Here is a 25086-nt window from a genome sequence, read left to right as displayed (position 1 = left end):
CTGCACTGCAACGGGACGGTCGCGACAGAAAAGGACCAACTTCTATTCAGTGGCACTTTGCAGTTTCAGCTCCTCACGTCTCAGTAAATAGCACTACCGCTGACTCTTAGCTGTAGAGATGGGCTTTCCTTGCATCTGGGGTACAGCACTCTGTTGAGGTGGCTTAGGCTTAGGCTCGGTCAGTCCTGCTTCCTGGGAGTCCGGAGGATATTCCCGGAGATCTTGGCCAACTTAAAAGAAACACAGTATCTGGTGTTCCTCTCCCTGGCTATTCAGTTCCAGCAGCAAATGCAGTGGAATTTCAACCAGCTCCGGGAGGATGTCCTGGTGACTTACTTTGTAGTTGATTGATCCCACCAACTCAAGGGGAGAAGTGGCTTCTCTAGTCGAAACGAAATTGTTCTGCTCTAATTTCCAGTGCTAAACTGATGACACCCAACTCATTTTCAAACTTCCTTCAGCCACCTTCTCTCCTTCCCTCATCCGATTGCTTAATCGGCATTCAAAATTGGTGTGCCAACAACAACCTTTGTCTAAAGGCCAACAAGACTGAGATCCTCCTCATTGTTACACCTTCAACATCCTTCCTCTCACTCTCTGGCTGGCCTCCCTCGGGCCTTTTCCCACCCCTAACTGCGAGGCCAAGAACCTTGGTGTCATCTTTAACTCACTTTCCTTCTCCGCACACATCTCTAACATAATTAAAAAGTTACACTTCTTAATACAACTCCTCAGCAGTACTCTGTCTTTCCTCTCCTTCCCTCAGAAGCACACGGTCTCCCAAGCTCTCGTTCTCTCCAGGTTGGACTACTATAACAACCTCTTTCTAAATCTACCTGCCTCCACTCTCCGCCCTTTACAACTAATCCAGAACAGGACTGCAAGACTTGTCCTTGGCCTCAAGCCCTGGGATCATATCTCTCCAGCTTTGAAATCCCTTCATTGGCTCCCAGTGGATGAAAGGATTACATTTAAAACATTCTGCATTGCCCACAAGGTTTTCTGGGATCTGGGTCCAAAATACCTTCAACTATCCCTACGTAAATACCTCTGCCCCCTCTCAAGCCCTTCGCTCCTCTACTTCAAACTTCCTCAGGATCAATCGTTTTTCAAACAAATAAGATGGGGGTAGATCTCGGTCTTCAGCTGGAGCCTCCCTTTGGAACAGCCTCCCTGCCACCTAGAAACTTGAGGAAAACCATCTGCGGCTCCTGAAACACTTCAAGGCCTTCCACTTCGCTTCTGCCTTTGCCCCCTCTTCTCCCCTGCTGATCTGTTTCTCTCTCAGCACTTTTCCCCCGGGCCACCCTCTGTCCTTCGGGCCAGGTACCTGCTCACCCTGCCACTCTCCTGCAGTGCCTCCGGGTCACCCTTTGTACTGGGATCTGTATCTGTATCCATACAGTCACCCACCCACTGTCTCCTCTGCACTTACCAGATATACCCAATCTGCTTAACCTAGCACTTGCCACTTGCTGGCTGCACTACCACGGTTTATCGCCCTTATTTATTTTTCTGTTCTCTCCTCTATTCAGCACTTTCCGCCTCTCCCCCCTTGCATGCACTTCCCCCTTTACCCCTTCCCATGCACTTGCGTGTTCTTAATGTCACTAGGCCTAGTAAGGCCGTTGTTTTTGTTGCTCCCCTGTTCCCCTCCCTTTGCCTGGTTGCACTCTGAAAGACTTGTGTATGAGAGCTATATAAATTATATATCATTTAATTTATCATTTACCTTCTGGCCCTTCGCACATGCAATGTCACCAACATCCTTGCATCTCAGTGAGCAAATGGCTATGAAGATGACATTCTCTTCCTGTGTCAATAAAGAAACCTTTTCAAAGCCCAATATTCACCTTCACGGATAAATCCAAAATGTTTGTGTTACCCTTTCTACAATCAATGGCTGGGGGCAGTGGTTTACTTTTTCCTAACATTGTGTGTTTTTACCACGGGCTGTGTTTGCAGCTGCAGTATAGCACCCATCGGTGCCCACAGTCAAAATGGCCCCGGTCTACGTTTTTCGCCATTTCTTGCGGTAAAGATCCTTCTTGAGATTTACTCTGCGCCCCAAACCAAGTTTGGTCCCGTTGTTAGTTTTATCTTTGGTGGGGTTCACCGTTGAAGCCCACCTCTGGCTCCAGCGTGTATGGCAGACAAGGAAGCAAGGGAGGTTCCCGAAACTGCCTGTGCTTAGTCTCCTTGGTTACAGGAATACACCCATGAATGGGAGAGACCTGCATAAAAAAAGACCAGGTGCTTTGCAAGGCAGGCAGAGTCGACCACTGGACGAAGGAATCCGAAAGAGGACTTGGCAGAGAAGCTTGATGCAACTCCTGGACCATTGGTTTTCCCAGTGAAGCCCCGCTGCAGTGCTGAAGCTCCGAATTCGCCTCGACTGGAGAAGCCCTGGAAACCCTCTTCCATTGCTGCTGCAGGAACAGAGTGCCAGGGCATCGTTTTTAAGCCGGACATGAGCTCCAGAAAGATCCTCCGGACTCCCTCGACGCAGGGCTCACCAAGCCTGTGCCACCTCAGAGTGCTGGACCCCAGAAGCAAGGAATGTCCACAAGGTGGCCAAGAACCGCGGTGGCGCTATTCGCAAGAAGCTGATCTGAACTTTGCTTATTGCTGCCACAAACCTTCGAATCGTAGTGCAGGAGTCCCCAGACGTCCTATCCTCCCCCTTTTTTTATCCCTCAACTGAGGCCCAAGAACAACAGGATCTGCCATACTACAACAGGAACAGAAGTCAGTATGAACCAATTTCTTCAGACTTAAGGTACTGTGAACTAAGGGATACTAAACTCTTGTTGTGTAGCTTGTTTGCTCCCCATTGAGACTTGCATTTGCTGCCTGTTGCAGAGTTGCTTGCAGCTTTGCCCTTCACAAGCCTCCCAGCTCGTGTTACGCTCACCTGGTATCCACGGGGAAGCCACCCAGCCCTGGTTGGATGATTTGCACTCTCGAACCCTCTCCCGGTCCCATGGTAACGCCTCTGGTTAAAGATGGGTCTGCAATATAGGAGAGCTGGATTCAATACCAGATTGTCTTCATGTTTTCCCACCTCCCTTGGCCTCAACTCCTTCCTTCCCCTTGGGCCTTTTCCTCACCTTAATATTGTAAAAGGTGGATTCTCCGTCCTGCTCCTCGGGGCAGTAGCGCATAGATGTGGGTGTGAGCAGCAACCAAGTTACTTCACTGGTGCAAGCACCCCTGTGGTAATCCAGGCCTGCTGCGACTCCGTAGGTTTGCTGCTTTGCAGTCTTTATATGCAGTTCTTATGTTCCGTTTAGTTCGAATAAAGTCTTGCTTCTTTCCTTTTAGGTATGAAAAGGTATTTTGGTGTTTACATGTAGTTTGAAGATGAGCATGGGCCGGTAGGCGAAAGCGCGGTGTGCGCGATGCTGTCCGGTGAGTAATGCGCAATGCGCAGCTGTTTCGCCTTCTATATTGCTAACCTGTGTCTTTTCTCTCCTTGCATGTTGCGATGTTCCTCGCCGAGCGCAGTAATGTTCCAGCAATGATACTTACCAGGTGGTGACTACCCAGGTAAGAATTGTGCGACTTTCTTATTTTGGGAGGAAACGTGAGTAAACGCTTACTAATGCTGTCTTTCTTTCTCCTCTTTCCAGGTTATGGTATTCCAGGATGCATGCGGTGCCAGATGATGGAGTTCGTACCTTCAGGTGAGTGGAACTGAAGTCAGCGATTGATTGAAGACAGAATACTGTTCCAGGTAAGTTTCCTAGTGTTCTTTCTCTCTCTGCAGGTCCTTGGTTTTGGTAAGCGGACATCAAAGAACTGGACACGGTGAGCGTTACGCTGCCCACAGCAGAACAACACAAAGCATGTTCTGATGTTTGGGTGTGGTTTAAATAGTCTCAGGTAAAGTAGTCAAGGTAAAATAGTCCCTGGCCTGCCACACCCAAAGTAGTCCAGGTAAAGTAGTCCCAGGCCTGCCACACCCAAAAGACTAGACCGCATAGCTCAGTTCCTTGTAACTGAGCTATGTGTGTGCCTCCATGTTGGCTGATTCTCCCCTCTCACCACCCCCCCCAAAGTTAGATGGTCCCAAGTAAATAGTCCCATTCTAATGATGGTCTTCATGATGGTTATGAGCCTGGCCCAAAAGGCACCAGGACTGACTCCAAGAGAGTCTTGGATGAGGTTTTAAGGCCTTTGACCTTGCCCTAACTGGAAGGCTGACTTGCCAGTGAGGGCCTGGGGCATGGGTAATGACACTCGTGGCCCAACAGTGATTTCTTTTTTAACAAAACTCTAACTTTGTGCAAGACTTTTTGCTTACTTTCAAGAAGTGCTTCAGTTCCCGTAGACTTTGATCGAGTGACACTGGCTGTCCTGGCTCCCTGAAGATTCTTCTAACCTCCGACAGTGTTTTAACTATCCCTCCAAAAAGACATACATTCTTTACTTGTATAGCTGGGAAAGTGTTAATCTACATTGCATTGAGGAGTTCAAAAGTTCTTACCTGTTTGAGAAACTTGTTAACCATTGTTTCCTTCCTAAAACCTTTTCCTTTTTGCCACAACTTCAGCATTACCATTTAAGTGTGAAAAAGTGATATATTAATGTCTTAATTATTGAAGTCACCTAAGGGTGTGGGAAAATCTGCGTGCCATCCCAAAAGGGTATAGTGAACTGAAGAAGTGTATTTTGAAATGTATTTTTATTGTTGCCAATTGCTCCCTTCTAAAGAAGGCTTATTCTCAAATTGACTTAAATTAATAATTATGTAATCAAGAAACTTTGTGTATAAATGGTATTTGAATACTTGTCAATGTGAAACTATGCTGAAACCATATAGCTCACATTGACCCCTCCTGAGATAAGCCTTGCTGCTCAGTCACACTACCAACTTGTGTAGACGGAGGAGCTGAAAGGTTAAGATGCTCAGGTTTGGCAGTAATCGGAGATGTAGACCTCCCCCGTTGTCCTTGCGCACTGAATTTGCCTCCTGAGCCAGGGGTATTCATCTTGAAGCGACCCCAGAGAAGAATGTTTATTGAAGATATTCTTACAAAGTCAAACCGCAGAGGAGGCAGTCAAGGAAGATGGACTGGGACGACAGTTTGGCAGTGCGATTACAGAACCAAAAGCAGAAAAGGCCTCTGGAGCTTCCCAGATGAGAAAGATAGAACCAGGACACATGTCTGAAATCCTTGAGGTGAAGAAACTCTGCTCCCTTTGGCATAAGAAGTCTTCAGGGCCCGACAGTGATGGGGCCCCTACTGCTGGATCCAGCAATGCAGGCACGGCCAGGAGCATCAGAGAGCTGAAGCTTTCGAACAGGAGCTGCGATCCTATTGTCTCCATTGAATCACAGTCTGTCTTCTGATTTTCTTTGAGAGGCAGAGCTTAACTGTCTGATTTGGTGCAGCGCTATAGGATACTGGTGCAAAACTGCGGTCCTTCCTCCATCAAAGACCCTTTCCAGGACTGCAGATACAGAGTTCCAGCAGTAGACAAGGTGGGTGGGAAAGGGGGTCTGCTTTTATCCCCCTCAGGAGTCATTAAACACAACACCAAATCACATACCTAAAATCTCCTGCCTCAGAAGTCATGGTGACAGAGTATGGCTTTATTTTTGTGCTATGCTTTCAGTCAGGCTTTGAACTAAGACTGGCTTGGAAGATAAAGTCTAAACAGAGTAAAGCCAGCTGAGTACAGTATATTGGACTGCATCATCAGGTAGAAGGTGAGCTTTCGAACAGTTGGGGTTAGTTTTTCTCAATCTAAAAACTCTAGAAGCAGGTAGGTTGCCAAAATAAAATGGGAGGGTAGGGAAGCTATCCTTATAACAAAGGGGAGGATGGGAAGCCCAGGTACCAGAGATGAGCTAAGGAAATGTGTTCTTGTAACAAAGCAGAAGGGCTGTCCTTGCAACACTGATGAGATTGTGGGAAGGCCACAGTATAGCCCCCACTCTCCTTATCAATGACTAGCGATCCTCTAACCAAGGGCACTGCCAATGCACTCCCATCCAGAACTGTGAACAGATCGTGCCCCACACTGAACAGTGGGAGACCATTGGAGATCTAGGTTTATTACCACTTCACTCACTCAACGATAGGAAAAATGCTGCAACCTCAGTCTGAAAGATTCAGGTGTCTATGAAAGGTGTCTTGAAACACTTGTGTGTAGGTGCGTTATAAATGTCATATCTTATCATGTGTAACTGTTTTGTAACTATGTGCATGCTGAATGATATGGACATGACAGTGAAAATCAATTTGCAAAAGCGCCTGGGGGCAGATTGTATAGGACTTACCTGTGGCGCTGGCATACACGACCCGTGCTAAGGGCAGCTTGTTCTGAAGGTCAAGAACCGCTTTGCCCATTTTTGTTGAACTGGCATTTTTGGCTTTGTGGCATTCGTCAAAAACAATCTGGGAACAGACTGTTAAGGAAAGATATTCCAAAATGTACTAAATACTAAAAATATGAATTCCTGAAAATAAAGCTAACATGATATACACAGACACGTCTTTCAAAATAAATGTTTTCTAAGAAAATAAAAACAAGCCCACTTAACTTACACACCCTGCAGAGAATAAAAGTGATAGTCTGCCATGCCCCTACTTCTGTATTCCTACACTACTGTCAAAAAACATTGACCATAGAGCATACTGGCTGAGGGGAAACAAAAACAAAGCGATTCATGCAAGGAAAATAAGCTGTAATAACTGTGCAGTATTGAATTTGACACTTAAATGCACCACTCCTATTGAAGAGATCACAGGTGACAATTTGAGTCAGACTGGCACAATAAAGAGGGTGAGAGAGTGAGTGTGATACAAGGCTCTGGAAAGGAGGGCAAAAAGTTATTAAACTGCTTTTCGCCAACAATGGAAGCTTATATAGATTCACAAACTAATAACATTTCCCCCGTCATCAGGGTGGGAATCCTTGGTTTGCATTTGACATGGGAATATACAGGAAGAAAACGTCGGCTTGATATCCCCAACTCTTTTATATCCATACGAGTCCTGCCAATGAGGTGCCTAAATTAAATTGATAGCAGGAGAGCATTTTTTCTGATGTTGAATCAAGTTGTTTCAAGCATGAACACATCTATCCATGCTTCTTAGGTGAGTCTGGTGGACACCCGTGAATCTATGAAATATAGCAAAGGTGACAACAGTTATATGCAACATGTTTCTTCTCCAGCATTGGATTCTAAATTGATTTGAACATTTTGCCTGCTCCGAGTGGCCAGGGTCCCTCGAGGCGCACCACGCAAGTCTGCCCGAGGGACAGCCGACTCATAAGAACCGCTGTATCAAACCCCAGGCGCATGGAGGGGCCTTCCCTCGACCGCAGGCTCCTGCGGTGATGCCGGAGAGACATCCCGTGGACCCAGCCGATCTTTGTGGACCTGCATAACTAACAGGCCTGAAGCACGGGAAGCAGTGTGCCCACCGATCAGATGTCACCTTGGACATCCAGCGAAACACGGACCGCCCCCACGGAGCCCGAGGTACGAACAGTGGCGAATACAGTAAGTGTTGGTTACTAACCCCTGGGGAAAATACTAGTGAATCCAGACTCCACTCAGATATACTGGGATTGCAAGGGCTCTACACTTGTCTGGTGCTATACGCTCCAGTGAGGGACTTGGTCACCAGGAGCTACAAATAGACACTGCAATTTTTATGAACACGTAGTTTAAACTTGGCTGCTAACTGCATGCTAAGCGCCACAGGTGGGCTCAACCAACAGAGCACGAAGCAAATATGTCCCTGGGTTCACTCTGAAGCCGTACAGACCCTGCAAAGTTTGTACTGCGTATGACAGATACCTCCGCGAGCAGTATAGTCCTTCACACGCATGGACCTCTGATCTACTACATCAAAGAGAGAAGTGGGAAATGAGAAATGGTAATCACTGCTCCTCATAGGGAAAAGACACTGAATTTGCAATCTGTTGGACCGAGTCTCTCGTTCTGCCCTCATGAGCAAACAAAGACCCCTTCCCCAAGTAAACTCCAACATCACATTGTCGATCCTAGACAGTCAAAGTGTGGGGGACCAGGAGAGTCAACACAGATGGCGGGACTCTCCTGCATTGCATAACGCCCCATTGAAAGACCTAAATAGACCACATACTCAAGTGGTGTACTTCTCAGACCCCTTACTCCTGGAATTATTCTGGACACATCCGTCCTTCGTCTTGAAATCATCTCGCAGGTGGTGTAACATGATCCCTCTTAAGTAGAGCAACAAAACCAGTCAATAAGGGAGAACCACAGGTACTAAGTATCCCACTCAGCGACATAGAGGCTTTCTCACGCCGCCACAGGAATCTGGTGAAAGCCACAACACTGATAGAGACATCCCCAAGCGCTCCCCCCCCAAGGAGCCGCTCATTAGGTGGCTGTGCCCCGGCCCTACAGTGCGGCCACTCTCCCTCTCAACAATACAAACCACAGACACTTCTCCTCGCTCCTGGTGATCCCTCGTGATGTTGTCAGACCTCACACTATACCCGTTCCCTATGAACAATCTCTGGGGCACGACGAGGGTTGCGCTAGGACCAGTTTCTCTCATCGGACGCAGCGACCAAGGGGAAAATTAACTCTCTCTGCTGCCCTTGAACCCATAAATTCTGTCGAGAAGCTTGGGCCCTCTTATTATAGGGGCGTTTGCCCTCTTCTCTCCACGTGGAAAGAAGACAACGGAGCGGCTCGTGCAGTGCCCTCGCACATTTCCTCAAATATCATCCTTCCAAGTGCCTTGGGCTTTGTGCACATGAACATTAAGGAAATGCTTGCATCTTATATGTTTTGCCTGCATCGCACTCAACTTTCCCCCCTGCCTCCCGCGACGTTGCGATGGCGTCCTCAAGGCCAGAAGCAGCGCAACCAAAGCAGATATGTCCGGCCTATTGTCTGAAATAAAGAGTTTGAGACGATATAAGCAGAAAAATAGACAAAATAACTCATAGGATTGACAAAATAGAGGCTGGAAGAAGTGGAGCACAACCAGACCCTGTCCACACTAGAATCACAGATGGAAGCCAGGATCGCAGATATTGAAACTAGGCAAGAGGAATGTCGCCTAAAGGTCGACAACCTGGAGAATCTTGAGCGATGCAATAATATACGCGTTTTCGGCGTTCCGGAAAGAGAGGGGGAGACAATGACCAATCTAAAAAGAGGTTTGCACACACTAATTAAACTTCTGTTCGAGGATGACTCTGTAGATGATCGAAACTAGACTGCATCCATCATGCTGGTGGCTCAGCGGGGGCTGGGGGCGGGCCCCCAAGAACAATACTAGCTCGATTTCAGAACTATGCAGACAAAGCACAAGTTCTTGACAAGGCCAGACGTGGCACGCAGATCCCCTTGGACACAGCGAGTGTATTTATTTACCAAGATCTCTCCTCTCCCACTCTATCCATGAGGAGGAAATGCCTCCCACTCCCCAAATTCCTGAAAAAAAGGCAGTACGATACCTTTGGGGATACCCCTTGTCGCTGACATTTGAATGGGAGGGGAGCACGATAAAGATGAAAACCGAAAAGGACATTGGCAGCTGCAAAACAGACTTGGTCGGAGATCAGGAGGAGGGATCGGTCCAGGATGGAGGAAGAAATGGAGACAGAGAGTGGAGGATCAAAGGACCAAGGCGCAGAAAGATACCAGGTTCAAGGAAGTTTAGGAGGATGAACGCATCCCCAGACATGGAACACTGAACTCTTTGCTTCGTACTGATGATGTTACTGGAACGTCGGCCCGGGTTGACGATTTACGGACGTTTTCCAAATAAACAACTCCTGTATCAACCAAGCAAAGGGTGATGACGACAAGGATGCCAGAGCGTGGTATAAAACAGGGGGGGGGAGATCACCACAGGGGGCTCTTTCATATTAGAAGTGTTATGTTAAAGGACCAAAAGAGGTATGATCTGCGCTGGTGGTCCGAGACTGACTGGGTGAGAATAACCCAGATGGATCGGACGCCGCATAGGGACAGTGAGGGGTTGTGAGGGGAGCGGGAGAGGGAGTACACGCAGTGTCATAACATAGGTGTTGAATGATTATTGGTTGGGGCCTGTGTTCAGACATATAGATAGCAATTATGTCCCAGACAACGGACAGCTTAGCAGACAAATCGGGATTCCTTAGAGCTCGCACCTTGAATGTTAAGGGTCTTAATTCCCCCACCAAACGGTCATTAGTCTCTGGGGAATTCAGGAGAGCCAACCTCGATATACTCTTCCTTCAAGAGACTAGATGATTACGTGGGGAGGAACTTAGGTCCTTTATGCCAAAATGGGGCTCGAATACTGGGGATCAGGCCCCCTACGAAAAGCGGGCGTGGGTATCCTGGTTAGAAAGGGACTCAAATTTGAAGTTATAAAGACTTGGTCAGACGTAGGAGGTAGAGCCATCGTCCTGGTAGGCAGACTGCGCAACACAACTCTGACTTTAGCATTCATCTATGGGCCTAACACGGGACAGTCTCGCTTTCTTCAGCACATGATCCCAAAGATTATGCTCGAGGGAGAGGTCATTCTTGGGGGCGATTTTCAATATGTGGGCTAACCCTGCACTCGATAGGCAAGCTGGCAACCCAGAGTCGAACGAACCGCCTGATGGTGGCCATGCCGAGGTGACTAAAATGATGGACATATATGGATTACATGATTTATGGCGCCAGTTACAGCCTCTCCACGCAGGCTATACATTCCGCCTCACACTCCACATTCACGAGAATAGACTATACATATCTTACTGCCGATTGAATGACGCAGCATCTACATCAGAGATGTAAAAACTTGAGATGGCAGTGCAATGAATCACTGTGGAAGGACCCTGTTTTTCGAGAACTAGCAAAAGAGATCACAGAGTACTTGGAGCGAAATGATAGGGAGGAAGTATCCAAAAACACTGTGTGGGAAGCTGGGAAGGTGACCTAGAGGGGCATATTGATTAGGGAGGGAGCTGGTAAGAAAGGGGAGAGGGTCTTAATAAAAAACAAACTCAGAAAAGAGATTGCACAATTAGATCTTCTGGCGCAGTCCAGAGATGAGGGGAGAAGAGCTAGAAGATCTGAGGTTGTCCAAAGGAGGGAGGAAATCCAGCGATTGGAGGAAGGCCTAGTCATTCGCAAGCTCCGATTTCTAAAGCAAAAACACTATGAAAAAGGAGACAAGGCTGATGCACTCCTGGCTGCTAGACTCAGAAGGCAACGAGCCGATTGATGGGTTTCAGCCATAGAAAGTTAACCTAACTCCTAACCAATGGAACCTAAAAGTATTCCTGAGGCCTTTGCTGACTTTTATGAACACCTCTACAAGTTTGAAGTCATACGGGGGAGGCGGAAATAAATAGTTACATGAATCGTGTCGATATGCCAAAACTCTTCCCCGGGACAAGGCTGAATCACTAGAATCTCCCATAACCGCTGATGAGGTGGAAGATGCCATTAAAAGATTACCGATGGGGAAAGCACCTGGAAACGACGGGTACACTGCAGGTTTCTATAAGACCTTCCTTGGATCCCCCCCTCCCCTTGATGGTCGATCTATTCAATCATATTCTACCAACGGGAGTGGCACCCAAATTCTTTTTGCAGGCATTTATCTCAGTAATTCCCAAGGACGGCAAAGACCACAAACAGTGCGCATCTTACCGCCCCCATCTCCCTCCTTAATATTGATGCTAAATTTAACACGCGTGAGTTGGCAGAAAGACAGGAAACCCATATGCCATCCTTAATATATTCCAACCAGGTCAGATTCATCTTAGGTCGACAGGGTGCCAAAACAACCCGTAAGACTCTCTAATACATGAAGCCCAAAAAATGTCAAACGCCCCCTCACTACTGTCCATTGATGCTGAGAAAGCGTGCAACAGAGTAGAATGGGATTTTTTAGAAGCAGTGTTATGCAAAATAGGGCTCAGCGCGACACTCAGAAAAGGGGTCAAAGCAGTGTACACATCACCCCCGGCGTCTGTTATGGTGAACTCTGAATACTCTAGGTGGTTCTCCCTCGAGAGGGGCACGAGGCAGGGTTGCCCCCTCTCGGCAATATTGTTTGCTCTCTCTCTGGAACCCCTTGCCCAAACACTCAGAGCCGACAGCCAGGTGGAAGACTTGCGGGTACACGGAAGAGAATACAAACTAGCCCTATATGCTGACGACATCTTACTTCATGTACAGAACCCTCTGGCCTCAGTACCCCGGGCCATACAACTTATTGAGATCTATGGCTCGCTATCAGGGTTTAAAATCAACCGGTCCAAATCTATTCTTTCCCTACCCCAGAGCCATCCAGGGAACTCTCTCAGCTAGGTTTGACAATGGGAAGGCCAACGCTACATTACTTGGGGATCAATCTGACAAGAAATGTTGTTGATATGTATGAGGCAAACTTCCCACAGCTCCTCTCTGCGTTTCATGCAGACTTCGCAAAATGGCGCCCTCTCACAATCTCTTGGATGGGCTGGTTGAACGCCATTAATATGGTAAGCCTTCCTCGCTTCTTGTATCCTTTCCAAGTCCTCCCATTGAAAATTCCAGATGGGTTTTTCAGAGAGGTGAAAAGTGCCATGTTACAATTTCTGTGGGAGGGAAAGAAACCGAGAATGTCATATGATGTCCTCATACTCCCCAAAGAAAAAGGTGGAGTGGGCCTCCCAGACCTCAAATTGTACTATCAAGTTGTCCAATTGCGTGTGCTAATCCCCCACTTAAGGGATAGAATAGATCTACAATGGGTTCAACTAGACAATAACCAAGCCCCGGCCACGCTTTCAGAATGGTTATGGGTCCCGAGACCCAAACAATTGCGAAGACTTCGAGACCACCCCATACGCAGTACTATATGGGAAATATGGAAGGAAGGGGAGGACATGGTAGGTGTCACGACGTGGCCATCCCCACTAAGCCACTTATGGGCACCGGAGATTCGTGAAGAGATTCCGGACCACCCAAGATACCAATCCTGGTTCGATGCAGGCCTGGAGAGGGTTGGACAGCTGTGGAAGGGAGGGGCATTCCTGACTATCCCGGAACTCGAGGAGGCGCGCCAACTAAATCCGATCTCGGTGAACAAGTTACTTACCAACTGGTAACGTTCTTTCCACTGGATGTTCCTCCAACTTATTCCACATCTTTGACATGTAATGTCCACAGCTGTGCGCTTCAGAAACGTTTTCGGGAAAAAAGGGTGTCCTGTGTCGATGCCGTCGGGTCGATGTCCCTCGAAGGCCTCTGTCGAGGGTGACGTCACTGTATGTTATAAATAGGATGCACGGCACTCATAGCCTCAGGTTATGTTTTATCTACCAGAACGTGTGGCTTGACTACACATAGCCTTGCGGAAATGTAAGCTGCAATCGCATAGGGGCAGGCTGGGAGGGCGATGTGGAATACGTTAGAGGAACATCCAGTCGAAAGAATGTTACCAATTGGTAAGTAACATTTTCTTCGAATGGATTGTGTCCTCCAACGTATTCCACATCTTTGACAGACTTCCAAAGCAATACCAGAAAATGGAGGAGGGTAAAGAATTTAGAGTACCCAATCAGATGGTGGAATAAAGAACCGCCTTACCAAAGGCCATATCTTGACCATGGATCACATCCAGGGAGTAATGTTTAACAAAGGTGTGAATAGAAGCCCATGTGGCTGCATCACAAATATTCCCAATAGGAACTCCCCGTTGGAGGGCAGTGAAAGTAGCCACGCCCCTAGTGGAATGAGCTCGCAACTCTTCAAGAGGGTCCTTACCCGCCAATCAGTAACTCTCAGTAATAGGGAGGATAATCCACCTGAACAGTGTCTATTTGGTAACAGCCTGGCCCAAAAGATGTCCAGCATATCCCACAAAGAGTTGATCGTCCACTCTGACCATGGACATCCTAGAAATATAAAAGCTCAGGGCTCTCCAAGGATCCATCCTATGGAGTCGCTCCTCTTCCTTAACAGGATGAGGAGGAGGAAGATAGAAAGAAGAAAGAAACACTTTCCGGCCCAAATGAAATTCATAATACCCTTAGGTAGAAAGGAAGGACATACCCTTAGTACAACCCTGTCCTTGTGGAACACAGTAAACTGTGGCTTATAGGAAAGTGCCTGCAATTCACTCACTCTGCGAGAAGAAGTAACCGCAACCAAGAACACTGTCTTGAAAGACAATAATCTCAATAGACAAGAGTGCAAAGGTGCAGACGGAGCACCCATGAGAAATTTCAAAACCAAATTCAGATCCCAAACCAGCACCTGGAAAGGCGACGGCAGGAAGACATTAGTCAGTCCTTTAAGAAATTGAGAAATCAAAGTAAGAGCATTCTTCAGACGAGCGCTTAAAGATAGACAGCGTCACCAGGTAACCTTTAATGGTACCTACTTGAAGGCCCCTGTGGGCCAAAGAAAGCAAGAAAGAAAACCAAAGGAATGGAACATTTTGTCCTCTGCACCAGTCGCAAAACTTAGGGCAACGGCAACGCCACACGGATTTTGTTGCTGGCCTCCTGGCCGAAAGCAGCACCTCCATCACATCATTCGGGAGGTCCCAATCCTTATATCTCAACCTTTCAGATACCAAGCGTGAAGGTTGAGAGTTCTAACCTCTGGATGGAGAAACTGATCCCCCCCCCCCACCCTCTTGCAAGAGCAGATCGGAGTGGAGGGCAGATAGACATTTCTAGAAGGTCCGGGTACCACGCTCTCCTGGCCCAATCAAATGGCCCCTGACAAATGCGTCTCCTAAGCTCCTCTCTGAGGAAATTCCCTTGAGCAGAATCTCTCGCACTTCCGGTTGGCACTGGTGGCGAAGAGATCCACTTGTGAGGTTCCCCAAAGGGCAAATATCTCCAGAAGGATTTCCTGAGCCAACTCCCACTCGTGAGAGATCATGCTCTGCCTGCTCAGAGCATCCGCCGCCGCATTTTCGTCTCCGGCCAGATGAACTGCCGAGATCGAAATTCCCTGCCAGATGGCCCAGAACCAGAGCTGCATTGCCTCTCTGCACAGCGGGAGTGACCCTACCCCCCCCTTTTTTTGTTGAGGTAATGCATGGCCACTGTGTTGTCCGTCATGATCGGCACACTCTTCCCCCGCACGCACGGCAGACATGCCTTCAGGGCTAGCCTGATGGCTCTCATTATTAACAGATTGATGTGGAGTTTGGACTCAGACGCAGACCAACGACCGTTGGCGGTCAAGTCATTGGCATGAGTGCCCCATCCTGTGAGGGAAGCATCCGTCACCTCTGGCCACGGTGGACAAAAGGGCTTCCCCTTCATCAGGTTCCCTTCGTTGGCCCACCATAGAAGACCAGGTTCCGACATCTTGCCTAAGAACTGCGACTACTACAGCTTGAGGACCCATTGCAGGGATCTCATCCGCAGTCTGGCACCTGACACCAGAAAAATGCAGGATGCCATGTGGCCAACCACTGTAAGAGTTCGAAAGCCGGGAGACTCTGGCCATGTTGAAACTTGTCGACCATGTGCACAATGTGATGTGCCTTCACCTTGGGTGGCGAGCACTTCCCCAAGGACATGTCCAACACAGCCCCGATGTACTGGAGCTGTTGGGAAGGTGTCAGATGCGACTTCTTGAAATTGAGGCAGAAGCACAGCCTGTGGAAGGAGCCGCAGGTGACACTGAGATGATCCAATGCCTGCTCGGGAGAACGCGCACGGATCAACCAGTTGTCCAGGTAGGGGTAGACGTGAATCCCCCCCTAGCCCGAGATACGCTGCCACCACCACCATTAGCTTGGTGAAGACCCTCGCGGCGGAGGTCAATCCGAAGGGCAGGACCCAAAACTGAAAGTGCGAGCCGCCAGCCACAAACCTCGGGTACTTTCTGTGCTTGGGATGGATCAGCACATGAAAGTAAGCATCCTGTAGGTCCAGAGACACCAACCAATCCTGAAGTTGAAGGGCCTGGAGGACCTGAGAAAGAGTGACCATTTTGAACTTGTCCTTCCTGAGAAGTTTGTTCAACACACACAAGTCCAGGATGGGTCTCAATCCCCCCGTCTTTCTTTGGAATAAAAAAATAAGGGGAATACCATCCCTTGTTCCTCTACGCTACAGGCGCCAGTTCTATAGCACGGTTGTCTAGCAGGGTCAAGGTTTCCTGCACAAGGAGCGGATTCGGAAGCTTCAAAGAGATTCTCTGGTGGATTGTCGTGAGGTCGCTTAAGGAAGGGAAGACAGTAGCAGTGGGCAACAGTCTCCAGAACCCACGCATCCGAAGTAATGGCTCGCCACTCAGATGCTGAGACAGTCTGCCCCCAACCGGCGAACGTGGGAAATGGCCTCATGACTGTTTTGGAGCGGCTGCAGCAGTGCCTGAAGGCAACGAGGCAGCTTCCTGAGTAGCTTTGGCACCTCTATTTCCCCGACCGCCACAGGAACTTTTTCAATGGACCCTTTGACTGGCAGCTCCTCTCGTTCTACCAAAGGAGGAGTGGCAACGAAAAGAACCGCCCCTCCACTGCTGTCCCCTAAGAAGAAAAGGCGGAGGTTGACGCACAGCTGCGCTTAAAGATTCCGCCTCAGCTTCGGAGTTGTGCAGCCTTGCTGCCAAACAAATGGTCGCCATCAAAGGACATGTTCAAAAGACGGGCTTGCACATCCGGGGAAAAACCCGACTTCCGCAACCATGCAAATCTGCGAATAACGGTGCTCACAGCCATGGACCGGCTAACGCTGTCGGCTGTGTCCAAACCCGACTGAAGGGATTCACACATGGCATCCTTGCCATCTTGCACAAGAGCAAGGAACCCATCCCTTTCTTCCCCTCTGGAAGATGCTCAGCCGCTAGAGAAGCAGTTCCACAGTGTGAAAACCTTGCCAAGGCCCAAATGGAGTTGGCTGATTTCAATGCCATACTCCCTGCACAAAATACCTTGCGAGCCCAACTGTTGAAGCGTTTGTCACCCCTATCAGGAGGGATGGTAGGGTACGCCGCCTGCTTAGAGGTAGCTGTAGCCGCCTGAACCACCAAACACTCGGGAGTGGGGTGAGTAGATAAGTAGCTGGGGTCACTAACGGAAGGGCGGTACTTCTTTGTCAACGATTTGTTCACAGCCGGAAGAGATTCCAGTGACTGCCAAGCAGCCGACACCCTTTTCTATAAAGTGAGATGAAAAGGTACCACCGGGTCAGAGGACAGACCTTGATCTAAAATGTCCGTTAGATCATCTTGTAGAAAATCTTCAGGAGGACTGGACCAGCCCAGATACTCCGTAACCCTAGCCATGAGCCTCCTGTAAGAAGACTCAACATGAGCCCCAAGCTCAGGCCTGCCAAATTCCACTTCCGGAGAAGTGTCCAACCCACTGGCATCATGAAGGGTTTGCCTCTGGCATCATGAAGGGTTTGCATCAACTCCTCCCATTGACTGTCTCCAGAAAAGACAGGAGCCACATCAGGCCCAACAGGGTCCTCAAAGTCAAACCATTCCTCATTTATGTTGTCAAGAGGTAAAAACCCTGCCTCGGGACAGAAGAGGGTCTGGAGTCCACCACATGCCTCACAGACTTGGCAGTAGCCTTCCTTGGAGGATCCACTGCATCTGAGAACTCCAACGGTAAATGTCAGGCTAAAATCCCTGAGGGCGTTGATACCGAAGGCTTTGGGGTCGACGTAGACAATGGTGCCGACGGCGCCGACGGCTGATAAGAAGGCAAAGCCTCGAGATCAGAGTCTGACGGACACGTCGCTGACGGAGTCCACGCCGGCTTCTGCGGTCTTGCTGGTGACGAGAACCGAGACCTGGAAGCACGTCTATTGCGACTATCCTGAGCCTTTTCCGAACGGGACCTCGAAGGTTCCCGATGCGAGTCGCGTCAAGGACCCGAACCCTAAGGCGTGCGAGCCACAGTACGAGACCATTCCCTGCCGGCTTTGGTAGGAGGCGCGACCGGAACCGTGCCCTGCGATTGGAAAATCACCAACATCTGCTCCTTAAAGGCAGCCCATTCCTTCGGAGTCGAGGACTTCGTCGGGCATGCCACTTTCCTTACTGCACCATCCTCCAAGGAAGACGGGGAAGGCGATTGGTGACAGCGTTTCCTAGAATGCCGGGAGGAAGAATAATGGCGGGAACCACTCTGGGACCGAGTACCCCGGGCCTCCTCCCGAAGCCGAGAATCAACTCACGAGTCGTTGGTGGAAACCCCCTTGGACGATTTTAAATTTTCAGGACTTAATCGATTTAGAACCCCTACCCACCTGAAGCTTCCCCTTACGCTCCCGCAAGGCCTTGGCAGTCATCGACTGGCATTTTGAACAGTCGTCGGTGTTGTGACTCTCGCCAAAGCACCATTGCAGTCCCGGCAAGTCTTTAAGCCAGACCGCGGCGTCAGAGGTGTCGAAGAAGAAGACATCACTACGATGAAACACACGAGGCGCGCAGAGTTCTCGAAGCAAACACGTTTGCGGAAAGAAAACGGAACTGAGGCTACAGGCGCCGTGCACCCTATTTATAACATCTGGTGACATCGCCCTCAACGGAGGTCTTCGAGAGACACCAACCCAACGGCATCGACGCAGGACGCCCTCTGCCGAAAAAGTTTCCGAAGTGCACAGCTGTGGACATTACATGTCAAAGATGTGGAATACGTTCGAGGACACAATCCATTCGAACTTCCTTTACTTACGGCATAAAGGTGTACTATTGAGAGAAGACTGGCGAGTAAAGATAAAGATACAGAGAGAACTCGCACAGTTTGAAAAACTGATACGGTTGCTGTAACATAGGGTTTGATTACACACATGTACCGAGCAGTGTTAGAAAAAGGCTTGAGATCAATCATGAAGCTCAAACATAAATGGGAAGATTTGGGTACAGAGTTCAACCAAAGCACATGGGATAGGATATGTAAAACACCCTCACAAGTATCGATTGCCGCACAGTTTAAATTACACGCTATCAAATTACTGCACAAGTGGCAATACTATCCCCATATACTATGCAAAATGTTTCAGACTACTAGTCTTATATGCTGGCGGGGATGTGGAAATAGAGCCAATTATTGGCGCATGGGGTGGGAATGTCCCAAGGTACGTGTCTACTGGAGTGAAGTCCTGGCCTGTATTAGGCCGATTGATGGAATCTCCCGAAAGGCAACGCCTCTTTTTGTACTGTTGGGTCTGGAAGTGGGCAGAATTGCAGCCCCTTATTACTTGCAGCACGTGCCTTCCTGGTGAACAGCGGGAAGGCACAGCAACCCCCCTCTAAAAAAAAAAAAAACGTTTGCCCACAAATATATGTACAATGGAAAGAATTACTGCTGCCCTCCATGAAAGATCGGCCCAGCATGAAGTAGTGTGTTAATAGGACCATATTGTCCTTAATAGGCTAGAGCTCGACAAACGTCTCATATGGCCACAATTAAGTCACCAAGAGGGATGTATGTTGACATTTAATAAATAACATCGAAATATGTTTTAATTCAAATATTCAATTGTAGGCTGTGTAGAGAGGTGTCATCTGGGAAAAGAAATGTACAGTTAAAATATGAAACCACCCACAAAAAACCATTACCGGGAGGAAGGCAAAGAAAGGAGCAACCAATTCAGAGAATGGAAATGGTCAACATGAAGGTTTTAAACACGAACAGGAGGTTTTCGCTGACCCTTAGAGCACAGATCTGATAATAACAGACCAGTGAACCAATTTAATGGCCAGTTTAACCCAGACTACATGGAGAGGGAATGTTCATACTGAGCTCAATGAATCGTAGTATGCGGAACAGTTATCCTTATCTTAAGTTACCAAAAAGGTATACAGTTCCTCATTCACGTTATGGCCCGTCGGGTTTTTGCTCTCAAAGTCTATGATGTATCTAGTCTCTTCCTGTCGTAGTAGTTTTTCATTATCGCCTCCTCTCGGGCCGCTGGTAATTTTATGGACACCAAAGAACCTCAGAGTGCTAGGATCTCCATTGTGAAACTCTGTAAAGTGTTTTGCCATGGGATATGCGTGGTCCTTATTGACGATTGCTCTGATATGTTGCAAGATAAGTATTTTTAATTTGCACTTCGTGCTGCCCACGTAGCATTTTAAGCAGGGGCACTTCAGGACATATATCACGAATTCCGATTCACAGGTAATATTGCTTGTGATCTGTACTTCTGTCAGCAGAATTGGATGAGTATAACTCTTGCAGTTGGACGCATATTTACATGCTTTACATTTGTAAAAGCCTTTTTGTCCGCCTGCAAGCCAGTTACTGCTTGTAGATGTCTTTTCAGAAGCCATATAGCTTTGGACCACTAAATCTTTAATGGCCACAAAAGTAATGTCTGGTCGTTCATTAAGCAAGTCACCATGGTCTTTATCAACTTTAAGGACCTTCCAGTACTTTGTGATGATGTTTCTTATGATGGATGAGTGGCTTCCGAATGCTAATATTAACCTGGTGGTATCATTACTTGTGCTGTCCCGAAGATTAGATTGAGATGTCGTCAAGAGGGTTTGTTGATCCATATCTCTTGTCTTCAGGTAGGATCTTTCAATTACCTGTTTCGGATATTTCTGTTTCAAAAAGTTCTGAGCCGTGATCTTCCTGGCTAGATCAAAGTCTTTGACATCACTGCAATTTTTTCTAATGCGGATGAATTCTCCATACGCAATGCTCCATAGATACTTTTTCGGTGTGCCCTATTTGCGTGGAGTGGGATGTTAGCTCCCGTTGTTTTGCGATGTAATTCACACCCAATTTTTTGATCAGTGATTTTGACCTTCACATCTAAAAAGACGATAGATTGTCTGCTGTGTTGTTCAGTGAATTGCAGATTCAATTCAATAACATTGAGTAGTTTGACAAACTCTTTCCAAGATTGAGCTGTGCCATCCCATACAATGAATAAGTCGTCAATGTAGCGTAACCACAATATAATTTTGTCAGTGAAGGTGTCATTTTCTTCGGCCCATACTACAGTTTTTTCCCATTTCCCCATCTAAAGATTTGCATATGATGGGGCAAATGTGGTGCCCATTGCGGTGCCCTGGATTTGGCGAAACAGTTCATTGTTAAAGAGGAATACATTATTCTCTAAACAGAATCTTATAATTTCTAGGATCATAGTAGAATGGTCGAGGTAGTTGAGAGCGTGTTTGCAAAAATGTTTCACACGCCTTGATGCCATCCTCGTGTTGTATCGATGTGTATAATGATACCACATCCATGATGGCCAGAAGGTATGTAGGTTCCCACGGTAAATCATCAATTTTGCAGAGGAAATCGGTGGTATCTTTTATGAAGGAGGGCAGGGTGGAAACAAACACACACAGCGTCTCATCCACAAATTTAGACATGTTTTCGAGTAGCAAGCCACACAATGTAACAATTGGTCTGCCAGGAGGCTTGGAAGAGTTTTTTTGAATTTTCAGGAGGAAGTATATGGTGGGAATCGTGGAGTGTTGAGTAAACAGAAATTTCACCATATCCTCATCTAAGATTCCTGTGTTTTCCCATTTCACTAGAAATTCCCAGATTGTTTTTTCCGTCTGTTCAATGGGATTTTTTTCAAGTTTTTCATAACAGCTGGAGTCGTTAAGTTGTCTATAAGCTTCTTTGATATAGTCCACCTTGTTCATCAAAACGATGTTACAACCTTTATCAGCAGGTTTGATTATACAGCCATCCATTTTACATATTTTTGACAGGGCATTTCGTTGTTTCCAGGACAAGTTGTTTTTGATATATTGGTTATTTTTTCTCCTTTCCGGTTTAAGATCATCGATTACTACATTTGAGAAAGCTTCGATGTGTATATTCTGAGCACTGAGAGGATTAAACTTGGATTTGCATTTAAGTTTACTTTTGGAAGGCCAGTCAGTGCTAATGCCCAATTGTTCCATGACCGGTCTGTCCAAGTTTTCAGAATTCTCAGCTGACATCTGTTCGCTTTCCTGTTGAAGTAGCCAATGCAGTAAGAGTATCCATGTCGGAGATAGTAATATCTGTTTGCCCATCTAATGGCGGTTTAGTTTTCTTTTTGTACGTGTTTGAGGCAAAAAACTTTAACCGCAATTTCCGGACAAAACTGTCCAAATCTAATCTTGTTTGCACGTAATCAAAACCCGCCAAGGGGCAAAAATTGAGTCCTAGTTTAAATAGTTTTGTTTCCTCTCTTGTCAAAACATGGTTAGATAAATTGATATTCTGCTGTTTACGTGGACTAGGCTCGACATAATTTAATCTCCAGAGCGCAGTGATCTTAGAGGAAGGTTGCTGTCAGTATTTTTTGCCCCTCTTCCTTTTCCTCTTGGTGCTGCTCCGCTTCCTCGTGTTTTCTTGTTGTTGGTGCGGCTGTCTTGGCATAAAAGCCTCATTTCTTCTAAAAACAAATTAAGGCGAACTATGGGATCCTCATCTTCATTTTCAGTAACATCAGATTCAGAATTTGATGTTACAGATTCAGGATTGGTTGCATTTGTTGGTCCTATTGGACTCGCCGTTACTTTCACCTTTTGCCTCATTTGGTCAAAACAATGTGCAAATGTATACACTCTGCCCTGTTCATAGTCCCCTTTGTCACGTAGGAATTTACGCTGTTTTCTCAATTTTATATCCTCTTCGTATATTTTGAGTCCATTCTCGATGTTAATTTTGAGTTTTTTACCTTCCTCACTCTCTTGTACCAATATTTTGGTCCGGTCACTTCCTGCATATTTTTGGCTAGAATACGCAGGAAGGTTTTCGAGCATTGGTCAGAGGCATCGCCCCATTCTCCAAGCATGATGGGGTCCTGTTCTTCAAAGGAAGGGATTGTCAAAATTCTAAGTCCTCGGGGGATACGACCTACATCCAGGTAATTCTGTAGTGAATATTCTTCCCACCACTTGCTTGTTTCCTTTTTCTTCAATTTCTCTATCTCTTTCAACCATGTGATTTCGGTATTGTCCTTGGTTTTCTCCGTTCTTGCCATATCCTGCCCCTAGGCTGTGGGGAGAGATTCATTGAACAGGCTGGCTGCCTGTTCTTTTCCGATAGCCTCTATGCTAACTTGGGAAGCCATGGATATCTGTGATCGTGCAGTTGTCGTGATCCCTTAGCAATCTCGGACGATTATTGTTGTGTTGGATTTCCGCAAAGGATGTCCATGCATCTGATGGTCACTTATTAGCACTCGAAACAGTGTTCGTGCTATGAGGTGAAAAGAAAGGTGCACACCTCACACCCAGACTTAAGTCAAAAAACACTCAGTCTGCTCATGGACGCACTTACCCCCGCAGTGTTTTCCGAACACGCCCTCCGACGCTCAGTTTTCAACGTACAAAGCGGCAGGCTTCCACTAGCAAAAACACGAGTGTTGGGTGAGGTCCAGGGAAATCCTCCAAATCACGTTTCTTCGCTGCTACGAGGGAGCCTTTAATTGACACGCGGGGGTGCCATCAACATCAACAAGGATTCCGAGCGCGGAAAGTTCAGTTTATTCACCGGTACAGCTTAACGCTGTGATGTCCTCAGCGTGGAGTATATGAGAAAGAAAGCAAACACGGACCGCATGGTCCAGTCTCTTAGGAAGCTGGACTCCCATCACCAACGAAATCCAAAAAATATCCTGCAGCAATAGCTTGTCCAAAGATCCAACCAGGGAAGGCCAACAACGAACGACTGCACTGCAACAGTTTATTGTAATTAATTATACAATAAAAAACGGCTTCCCAGTAGCAGGGAGGCTAACAAACGCGTTTCGCCACACACATGTGGCTTGTTCGCAGTAACTCCGTCCTGTTCTGGTAGTCCTTTTAACCCATGACACATCAATGAACACAGAAAAGGTGACTTAAACAGATGCTAGTATTTACATATCGCCAGTTTAGAAATAATGAATATAGGTATCTTTCATATCCAATGTTGCCATGTAATCCCCTTTTTTAGTAGAGGGATTACCTCCTGTAGCATAGTCATGCAGAACTTTTGTGGCTTGACATATTTGTTTGCAGGGCGCAAATCTAATACTGGGCGCATTGTTAGATCTTCTTTGGCACAAGGAAGTATGTTGAATAAATGGTACGACGTCCTTTCGTCGCAGGATGTTTTTTCACAGGTTTTTTACAGCGATTTTTTTTGGGAAAAACCCATCGCATTTTTTAGGAAATGGAGGGGCTGGGAGGGGGACCCACTCCACCCCCCGCAAAAAAAAAAAAGATTTGATGGGTTTTTTTCAAAAGAAAATCGCGGTAAAAACATCTCGCGATTAAATGACATGGAACCGAATAAATACCCTTGTTTACTTGATTGACCAGGATGACTTTGATGGCGTCCTTTAGTAGAAGCATGGCGACTTCCTCGAGGAGGATACGCTGGTGTTCCTTGGAATGGGTCGTTTGACGTGGGGGTGGTTCCAGGGTTGCTCGAGGAGTTCTATGCAATATCCGTCTGTTACAGTGGACAGCACCCATCTGTCTGTGGCGATTGCCTCCCATGCGTGGGTGAAGGTGGATATGCGCCCTCCTACTGGAGAGGCATGGGAGGGCACCTGGAGCGGATAGTCACTGCTTTTGAGGTGGCGTGCCACTTTGGGAGGAATTGCCTCTACCGCGTTGGAGGGATCTGCACGCTCCTCTTGGGTAATTCTGGGAGGACTGGCCCTGATTGTTTCCCCAGGTAGTACCTTGGCTCTGGGTAGAAGTGAAACCCCTCTGTGAAATTTGGCTGCGTGAGCGACGAAAGGTCCAGTTTCCCCTCTGGCCAGTAGGTCTATTGGTAAATTGGCCCAACGACTTGAGTATCATTCTTCTTTGGCCGTCTTTACGGCGTCCACAACAGCCTTGCCAGAGAGCACGTTGGGCAATATGGGCATGTTGATAAGGGTATCTTGCGTCTCTGGTTTATAACATGACAGACGCAACCAAGCGTGACGCTTGATAATAGTCCCCTCTGTTATTTATCCTGCCTGCATTGTCTGCAGCGTTAAGATTGGTTTTTAATAAGCAGCTTAACACTGCTCTGCCTTCTGCGGCTACCTGCATAATCTGAGACCCAAGTGGTTCCATGGCCGGAGATAGTAAGGCTGAGACCTCATCCAATTTGTGGCAGTTGTAACTGGCCAACATGGTCGAATTGTTAGCAATCC

General features: G+C 47.3%; 1 protein-coding gene across 6 annotated transcripts in view; it reads right to left on the bottom strand.

Moving 5' to 3' along the window:
* Positions 1-25086, bottom strand: part of SBNO2 (strawberry notch homolog 2) — a 1228831-nt gene that overhangs the window by 625921 nt on the left and 577824 nt on the right. For all 6 annotated transcript variants that reach the window (XM_069647284.1, XM_069647292.1, XM_069647268.1 and 3 more), the window contains one exon: positions 6290-6407. In XM_069647284.1, coding sequence (XP_069503385.1) covers positions 6290-6407 — 118 coding nt within the window. The remainder of the gene's footprint in view (positions 1-6289; positions 6408-25086) is intronic.

Source organism: Ambystoma mexicanum, chromosome 1p, assembly GCF_040938575.1.
Source record: "Ambystoma mexicanum isolate Mex_15411 chromosome 1p, UKY_AmexF1_1, whole genome shotgun sequence".
Taxonomy (NCBI): domain Eukaryota; kingdom Metazoa; phylum Chordata; class Amphibia; order Caudata; family Ambystomatidae; genus Ambystoma; species Ambystoma mexicanum.
The sequence above is the reverse complement of the archived record's forward strand: the minus strand, read 5'-3'. Positions and strand labels throughout refer to the sequence as shown.